The sequence below is a fragment of the Prunus mume genome, linkage group LG3, assembly GCF_029339155.1.
Source record: "Prunus mume cultivar Tortuosa linkage group LG3, ASM2933915v1, whole genome shotgun sequence".
In the NCBI taxonomy this organism is placed as follows: Eukaryota; Viridiplantae; Streptophyta; class Magnoliopsida; order Rosales; family Rosaceae; genus Prunus; species Prunus mume.
Window position 1 is genome coordinate 26,977,981 of NC_142700.1, and position 8,864 is coordinate 26,986,844.

The following is an 8,864-nucleotide window of genomic DNA, read 5'->3' on the forward strand; positions in this document are numbered from 1 at the left end:
GACAAAGTAAGAGCCAAAAAAAGAAGAAGAAGTCTTCACAATAAATTCACAAGTCTTCGTCACTAAATTTCAGACTTTGAAAAGTCTTTCTAGTATCTTCTTTCATTTCACTTTTCTTTTCTTGATTACTGACTAATTCCTTTGTGATCGGGTATTTATTATTTCAGTTTGTGGTTGTGAAAGTAGCTGGGATATTGAATGTTGGTGTTGACATCGAACAAGCCCTTAACACAAGCAGGTTTTGAAGTCGTACCCTAAATAGAAGTTGAGGCCCTGCAAACCAACACAACAAGGAACGTCTTTGTGTCAACAATTTGCTCACTCGGTATATATATAACAATTATTAAACATATATTATACACATGAAAAAAATTGAGGCCCCTCAAAAATCATGGGCCCTGTGCGGTGGCACCACTTGCACACCCTCAGGACCACCCCCGAAGGTAGGTATATATTCATGTCATGGTTAGCTAGGGGAAATAAAAGGTCTTCCCCTTTACTGATTTGTCTCTTCCAATTTTCTAGTCTACGCCGAGTCGTCTCTTCTTTTGTGAAGTCCAGCCAATATCACATTGACAGCACGAGTCAAGTATTTATATATGATATATTAGTTTTGTCAATTTGGATTGATATGAGTAGGTTGCAAGTTAGATTTATATATGATATATTAGTTTTGTCAAGCACAGTCATAAACGCTTTTAATTGTTAGAAAAGCACTTTTATCTCTTCCATAAACTCTCCCAAATAAGCCCATAATGACCAAAGACTAGTTGTTCCACAAGAGTAACATCTAAAATAAAATGAACTGGCTGAGTTGGAGTTAATTGATATAAAACATCTAGTTTTATTTTCTGGAAGTAAGGAAGAAAAATCCTATAAGAAATAGGCTTTCGATTTCCTTGTAAAATATGGAAAGAATTCATCAGAAGAAGATATACTTGGGGTTCGTAATCAGTCCAAAAAACAAAGTCTTGGTCAGTCAACGGAGGGAAACAGAACTCATTGCCCCCTACTTATAAATTTCACGAACTTCCATTCAGTTTCTGCCTCACAGATCATCCCTATTGCTTGAAGGTTCTTCTACTCTTCTAATCTATCTATTCACTCCTATCCAACATACAAAAAGGCTAGTTATGGCTGGACAGCATCCTGAAGATGATGATACGATCGTTTTCCTAAGGTTTGTTTCTTTTATACCGACATCATTTTAAGAGGATTTAACTGTATATTTTAAATCACAGCATTATCCTATTTGTTGTGTGAAAAGTTAGCAGTTATGTTTATTTGTAATTGTCACATATATTAAAATGATTATCTCTCTAAATTTATTTTATTTGTCTTTTTGTACTCTAATTGGGTTTGTAAGTCGTTTTACTTCTCTTAATTTTCTGATTGCATTTTTCTTTTAATCAGCATTACACCGGAAAATGCTGAAAGTGGAGGACTTAGAGCAAAGAAAAAATGGGAAACAAAACTTCTTTCAGATTCACTGTGGAATACGATCATTGTAATTTCATGTGTTATTGCAGTTTCCCTAGATCCCTTGTTCTTTTACATTCCATTCATTGATAAGGAAAAGAAATGTCTTGGAAAGGACAAAACGTTGAGGAATGTGGCTCTTATTTTGCGATCTCTCACAGACGTCACGTTCTTAGTGCATATTGGATATCAAATTTGGGAAGCTGGCAATAAGGCCTATAAGGCAATCACAAGAGGAAAAACAATGTTGAAAAATAATGAGATAATTCCATTTGCTAAGAAGTTTGCTGGGTATTTGTCATGGCTCTCTTTCTTAACTGACCTTCTCGCTGTTCTTCCCATGCCACAAGTAACAGTTTTTTCTTCTTCTTTTTTTGGTTGGAGATTATGAGCTAGGTTTGTCCAGCTTTAAATAATAGATTTCTAACCCATTACTGTTTATTATGTCAGATTTTAGTAGTAGTGCTTTTCTTCAAATTAAAAGGAGAGGAATATTTGGAACACAGAAAGGTTTTGAACCTTTTTCTTCTCAGTCAGTATTTGCCGAGGATTTTTCGAATTATCTTATCATCCAAGAAACTTACAAAGACAGCTGGAATATGGGTCAAAGCCGTATTCAATTTTTTTCTGTACATTCTTGCCAGCCATGTAAGTTTTACTTTTTTCATTTAATAATTATTTTGGTACTAAAATGCTTGATGAACTTGAACTTCATTTACAATAAAAGTGACCATCTTTATCAACAACTGTTACCACATAATTAGATAATTGTTTTAATTTTCTGAATGCAATTAAGCTGAAAATGCACATCTCGCCACAAGAGTTTTCCTTAATGTATCATAGTGTTTGTTATGATGCTTATGTACTGGTTTAACTTTTAGGTACTTGGAGCCTTTTGGTATTTCTTTTCCATTCAACGAGAGACATCATGTTGGCACCAAGCTTGTACAAATACTACAAATTATAAAGGATGCATGAGTACCTTTTATTGTGATGATCACAATACTTCAAGAAATATTACATTTTTCAATGAACGTTGTGGTGTAGAATTTGCAGGGGACACTAAGCCGCCATTTAATTATGGAATATTTCTTGATTCCCTTCAGAATGATGGTAACACGGGGGATATAGATTTTCCAACCAAGTTATGCTTCTCTTTTTGGTGGGGCTTGAGAAATCTAAGGTTTGCTTGCACGTACACCTTTAATTATTTGACAATTTCAGCATTTTCTTTTGTCTATATATTCAGACTAAACAAAAATTCGAAGTCATATTCTTATACCACTTATGTGGCATGTAAAAGCTTAACAAACAGCTGAAGAAGGAAAGTTAGATAACCAAATAAGTGTTTCTTCCACGAATCACTTTTAGTGTCACACATTTTGCTTGATCCTTTGCTTAATTTTTGCAGCAACTTTGGCACGAATCTCACAACAAGTAATTATGTGTGGGAAAACTTCTTTGCAATCATTATTTCTATCACTGGTGTGCTACTATTTGTATATCTCATCGGAAATGTGCAGGTTGGTAATGAATCTCTGTTAGATATCTATTTAGTTCACGTTTATTTTCCTTCGGCTTCAGGGCTGAGGATCATTGAGCTTCTAATTTACTGTTTGCGGTGAAATGTACGTACAGACATTCATTCAGTTGACAACCACAAAATCGGAGGAACTAAGGCAAAAGATTAAAAGAACAGAGATAGTGTGGGAAACATGGATGGACAAAAATCGTGTTCCTGAAGAATTGAAGAAAGAAATCAAGAAAAACATACATAAAAAATTGGAAAAAGACAAAGATGCCGATCTGGAGAATCTATTCGATCAAGAAAAACATACTCTGAAGCATCATCTTTGCAGGGATATTCTATCACAAGTGACTCTCTCTCTCTCTCTCTCTCTCTCTCATAAATTATCAACATTGAACTTGTATAGATGAATGAATCTTGTTTTGTGTTTAAATATTGATCACTGAAGAAAGTTGAGCTTCCAACCTCAAAATCAATTGACAATTAGAAGTGATCCAACTCTTTATTCTTAACTTTCGGATGTAGGGCAATGTAGGACAATTCTTTTGTATCCTGAGAGGCACTCTAAAATCACCCTTAAACTGTCTTATACACTCATCATTTGTGAGGAATACAGCGTGGGAGATGAGATTTGGAGTGCCAAAAGCATCGATGGATTAATGTAAGCTAAACTACGTATAAATGCAGGTACAATTCCTTAAGGTTATGGATGAAAAAGTGCTGAAAATGATTTGCGACTATGCGACGCCAGTGACGTTCCCCGAAGATAAAATCATATTTCAAAGTGGGCACCCACTTGATCGCATGCTCTTCATTTTAGAAGGCACCGTCTTCACCTACAGCACAACTTCTGATCCTGGTCGTACAGGGGCCTCCCCATCAATTCCCACCAAGCAACTTGGGAGAGGGCAGGCTTATGGAGAAGAGCTTCTGATGTGGGCATCGCCCAACAAACCTACGGTTGACGTTCCTACCTCCACCGAATGTGTGAAATGTCATACAAAAGTAGAAGGCTTTGCTCTCTCAGCCAAGGACTTGATAAGTGTAGCCACCAAATGCCGACGCTGGTGGAACTTAAACAATGACCGTTGATTGATCTCCCACCTTCTACGCCCAACTCCACAAAAAAACTATCATCTGTTAAATGCTACTTCTTGTACTATATGCATAAAGGTTGTATCCTTCTTATTACCTCGTAATGTTACTATGATGACCTGAAAAATGATTTATTATGTATACATTTGTATGCTCATACCTCTGAGACTGCATCTAAATCAATCTTATGGCTTCTTCTGAAGCAAAGATACATTTTTCTTTACTAATTCATCCAAGTTCTCTCGTTTGCTCGACAAATTCAAGCAACAGAAACTACAGAAGTAAGGGCAGTGCAATCAAATTAACCTATGGACTACCTAAACCTGCAGAGAGAACACACACATCTATAAGACACAATATGGAAGTAGAAATGTCTTCGAATAAGCTTTCCTCCCCTCTACTTACTCGCTGCTTTCAGACACAATATGGAAGAGCAGCAGAACCCCTTTTAACATCTCTTTAGTATATCACATCCATCTGCATACAGGAACTTTATATCAAGCAACAAGATCAACCTCATCACGTTCAGGGGAAGCCACATCTAATCTCATCATACTCCTATATTCATCCGGAACAGGTGCACCTGCCTGCACACATAGCTCCACCACAGTTGGAGCCTTGCCATAATACCTCTTTAGATTGTTATCCAGAGCAGAACAATTTACGTCTCGGACATGCCAAACATAGTTCAGACCCACAAGATCTTCTATTGTTGCTTCTTGCCATGCATGCAAACCATTACGAGATTGATGCTTCGATGCCTTGCACATCCTCACTTTGTGCCCCTTGGGACCCACCTGGACCTCTAAACAATATCCACAAGTCTTCACACTGTATTTGTCCATGATATTCTTTGCTCCGGATATCATCTCAAACCATGAGCCCATTGTAGTACTACTCAAATCGGTCAAAGATTTCCCCACTTTATCACTTGATTTATCTACACATTTAGTATGACTTAGTGAAGCTGAATTTCTCAATTCTTCCATATTAGTTCCTACATCAGGATCTACTAGGGTATCAACAATCCCAGGATATGAGTTTCTTTCCATTTCATCCATTTTGTTAACCATCTCAAAGTCCACAATTCTTCCTTCAATACAATATACAGGTCTCATTCTTCTCTTTGTTGGGTACTCGTCAATCTCGAGACCAGCCTGTATACAGAGCTCTAACTCTTGGTTTTCCAACACGATCATAAAGATGGAAGCATTTTGGAAAGGAAACCACATCTTGAACTCTTCCCTTCTTCCAAACATGTGAAGCACTCCGAAAACCACTATTTGGGCCAGTGCAAGTTCGGATTTCATGACCCGCATGGCCAATGTGAACTTCGGAACAAAACCTGAGATTAAAAGCCTTGTTTCAATAAGACAATCAATTAACAAGCTTAAGGGTTAGATATTCTGATCAGAATGAAACTCAGTAAATCAACCAATTACTACAAAAGGCAGATTAAGAATCATCATTATGTTAGCAATTCATATATTTGCAGTAAAATGTGCCCTATTTCTTTCCATAGGCTCTGATTATCTTCCCAAATTAGCTGTATATCCAACCGTCCATATTGGAAATTGCTTTGGCAAGTTGAATGCATCAAAGCAGTACACATACAACGTTGAGATTACAAGCCAGGAAGAGAATATGGACATCTTCAAAAGATATCCTGCCTACATAATCAACATAAGTCACTGCCAGTAACTAACTCTTAAAACCCTAAAAGGATATCAATCCTTAAGCCAAATAATTGACAAAAGAGATGCCCACAATGTACACAAACTTCACTCTTACAAGAGATTTGGACAAGAGAGGAACCACAATGTATAAGGACGAGTAAGTTTAGTTTACTAAGGTGAAACTGAAAATTAGAGTTGACATGTGAACTTGTAAGCAAACTGAAGGAATGAGCACAAGCAAACATAAATAAAAGAGGCAACCTCTGGCTACCTGCACTGTTGGACAGGAACAACTTGAAGAAGCTTTGACAAGCCAAACAGGACCGATTGTTGAGCTCGGTAAACTTGATGAGCCACCTCAACCAATTCAGGGACCAACAATCCATTATCAGGAGGTTCTTCAAGCATCCTACAAGGCTGGGCCTTTCGGGCTTCTTTCTCCTCCTTCGCTCTTTGAATCAAAACCTTCATGGGTGTAGGATAAGGCTTCCTCTTTGACATTTTTCTTGGAGGTCTTGGTACATCCGCATACAAAGGATCATCTGAATCACCTACTAAGGTAAGGGTTCTCTCCGATTCAAAACACGCCTTTTGATCAAGTCAACAATGAAATCTTGTAAAATTGCAAGTTTTCCATATTATTCTTCTCTGCATGCTGTGTGGAGATTCTGCACAATTACACAATTTGAAATAGAAATCAGAACTAAAGTAGATTTATTAACAGTGCTTTGGGCTATCAGGATCAATTAATTCCATCTTTCTAAACTGAAAATATAGTTCAATTCAATTGAAATACCTCTGATATTACAACTGATATTACTGAATGCATCATCTAAACAAAAAGATTGGCTAAGCATTTTCTGACAGAGGCGCCTTTTAATAGAAATAGGTGGTGGGAAGGAGGTAAAAATTCTATGGAGTGGTAGTGTGCTGGCAGTTACTTGGATGATTTGGATGGACAGAAACAGGAGCATATTTGAAGATTACTAGGAACTTGGGTTGTAGGAGTCATGAAACAGGTTTTTTTCCTCAATATCGGCTTCGATTTCCATTGAGTTTAGGCATATATCTTTGTCCATGATTTTATTAGACAGCAAAGAAGCTGTGAATTAGGTTGCCGTTAGCTAGTTTTGTAAGGTGCGCAATAGTTGTATTTATTTTCATTGTCCTCTTTCGCGGTGAACACCTTGTTCCCCTGTTGTATTGTCTGTTTTCTTAATAAAGGTTTCTGTATTCTATAAAACAACAAAAGAAATTGAGTCAGATTCTTTTGACACCTTAATGAAGCTCTCCCTAGCACTCTAATGGGAATTGATAATGTCAAAGCTAATTACAAACAGAGAGGAAAGTCCAGAAAGATAAAAGAAATTAGCTCTAAGGCAAAGAAGTGGGTAAGAGGGAGTAGCTTTGTGTTTCTTCAAACCAAATACAGCGACTGAGATTAGCATTCAGAGGGAAAAGAGAGATCGAACCAGGGCCCGCCAGGATCACAATTTTTCGGGCAAAAGCTTTGGCAAATTTTTTGTTCATTCAGTGAAAACATCTGTCAAAATTTCAGCGGCATCACATCTGTATTTATAACATTTTCTCAAATTTATACACTCAAAGCAAATGTTAGAAAAATTTTACAAACTTATTAGAAAACGCACTTGTGGGAGCAAATTTCGTCCCACTAGAATATTCGCCAAAGATTCCTTCGTCTTCTCTACTTCTCTTTCTCCCTGCAAAACAGATCCGGGTAAAAGGACCACACCCGGGGGGTGTTGGCCAAAGGCCCTCCGATGCCTAAGTTAGGTAGGGTATTTCAAGGAAAACCGGGTGGCCGGAGTGTGTGTGGTGGCTGGAGCCTTGTGTCAGAGAGAGAAAGAAAGTGGTGGCTAGGGTTTGTGAGAAATAATTTCTGCAGAGTTTCAGTAGGAATTTAGACGTACCTTCACCTTTGTGCGTAGCCAAGTATTTATAATGGTCTCGGAGATTAGGGTTTCAGAGGAATAATTCCATAGATGAAAGGGAATTATTCCTCCCCTATTTGGAATTGATTTGATTAATTAGGGATTTGATTTATTAGGGTAAATCAAATCCCTAATCGTGGTAGGTATCAGATCAAATCCTAATTTAATTAGGTAACTCCTCATTTAATTGGGAATTGGGGTAGGAATCAAATCAATTCCCAACTTAATTAGGTAATTCTCAAGTGTAACTCCCAATTAGGTTGAGTAATTTCCAATTAGGTCAAATAATCCCCAAATGGAAGGAATTACTTGACCTAGGGTATGATTTAATTCGGTTCCCACAAATGCCCCGACTTACTGCATGGCACGTGATGGCATGTAGGAGATCTGAATGTCTGTTGGGCTGTCCATATAAGGGCTTCCTTCTTTAATTTGGGCTCTGCGTGGAGGAGGCTTTTTACTTGCTAATTTTCTGAACACTTGGTGGAAAGTGTCTGAAATTCCTTGTAGGTCAAGGAATTTTGATCCTTATAAATATAGGGCTCCTTCAAATTATTTTCACGTCACAATCTGATCCTCCAATTTCGTCAGTGAGAGAGAAAACTTTGGAAAATTGCTTCAGGTGGCTTGAGACTTTGTCCTCGTCACACACCCAAGGTAATTTGTCTTGGGCAGCATATATATTTTTCCTTTTGTTCCGACTTTTGGCAACAAGGAGGTGGTCCGTGCCTTGTGATTGACCGGTGGGGTGCGATTGGAGGTCTGGAAGGCTGGCGGGATCGGGTTTGCGTGTTGGGCTCGAGCGAGGGGCATGGAGGCGCTGGACCAAGAGCTGGAGCAAGGGGAATTGGGCCATCGCGCGACATGGGCTTGCGCTAGGCAAGCCGCCACGTGCTCCAATTTGGAGCGATCTGGCGCATCACTGGGCCTCGCATGCGGGCGAGCCTCGGGCGCTCAGTGGCGGGAGACTCGCCTTTGGGCTGGAGGCGTGAGTTGGGCTGCGCGGCAGTTCATCTTTGGGCTTCCCTTTTCTTTTTTTCTTTTTTTTTTTTTTTTTTTTCTATTCACGAGCTAGGAATTTTAACTGCAATTTCCTTTGTTATTCTTTGCAGCTACTCAACAACCATGTCTTCT

At 38.4% G+C, this 8,864-nt stretch overlaps 2 protein-coding genes across 2 annotated transcripts; one reads left to right on the forward strand and one right to left on the reverse strand.

Moving 5' to 3' along the window:
• Nucleotides 1-1,010: 1,010 nt before the first annotated feature.
• On the forward strand, nucleotides 1,011-4,243 carry LOC103327048 (cyclic nucleotide-gated ion channel 1-like). Its single transcript, XM_008229325.3, has 7 exons — nucleotides 1,011-1,180; nucleotides 1,414-1,828; nucleotides 1,930-2,127; nucleotides 2,361-2,662; nucleotides 2,891-3,002; nucleotides 3,118-3,354; nucleotides 3,695-4,243. The coding sequence occupies exons 1-7, from the start codon at nucleotides 1,134-1,136 to the stop codon at nucleotides 4,097-4,099; spliced, it is 1,716 nt and encodes a 571-aa protein (XP_008227547.2). The 5' UTR covers nucleotides 1,011-1,133; the 3' UTR covers nucleotides 4,100-4,243.
• Nucleotides 4,244-4,472: 229 nt separating this feature from the next.
• LOC103327061 (APO protein 3, mitochondrial-like) lies at nucleotides 4,473-6,418 on the reverse strand. Its single transcript, XM_089049145.1, has 2 exons — nucleotides 6,050-6,418; nucleotides 4,473-5,461 (listed from the first exon to the last, which is right to left on the reverse strand). The coding sequence occupies exons 1-2, from the start codon at nucleotides 6,277-6,279 to the stop codon at nucleotides 4,600-4,602; spliced, it is 1,092 nt and encodes a 363-aa protein (XP_088905271.1). The 5' UTR covers nucleotides 6,280-6,418; the 3' UTR covers nucleotides 4,473-4,599.
• Between the last annotated feature and the right edge of the window lie 2,446 nt (nucleotides 6,419-8,864).

Excerpts from the sequence above, each read along its gene's own strand:
- LOC103327048 (XM_008229325.3), top strand. The coding sequence starts at position 1,134 with ATGGCTGGACAGCATCCTGAAGATGATGATACGATCGTTTTCCTAAG. Across the intron at positions 1,829-1,929 it reads CTGTTCTTCCCATGCCACAA|ATTTTAGTAGTAGTGCTTTT; the intron begins GTAACAGTTTTT and ends TTATTATGTCAG. Across the intron at positions 2,128-2,360 it reads TGTACATTCTTGCCAGCCAT|GTACTTGGAGCCTTTTGGTA; the intron begins GTAAGTTTTACT and ends TTTAACTTTTAG.
- LOC103327061 (XM_089049145.1), bottom strand. The coding sequence starts at position 6,279 with ATGTCAAAGAGGAAGCCTTATCCTACACCCATGAAGGTTTTGATTCAA. Across the intron at positions 5,462-6,049 it reads GTTCCTGTCCAACAGTGCAG|GCTTTTAATCTCAGGTTTTG; the intron begins GTAGCCAGAGGT and ends TATTGAAACAAG.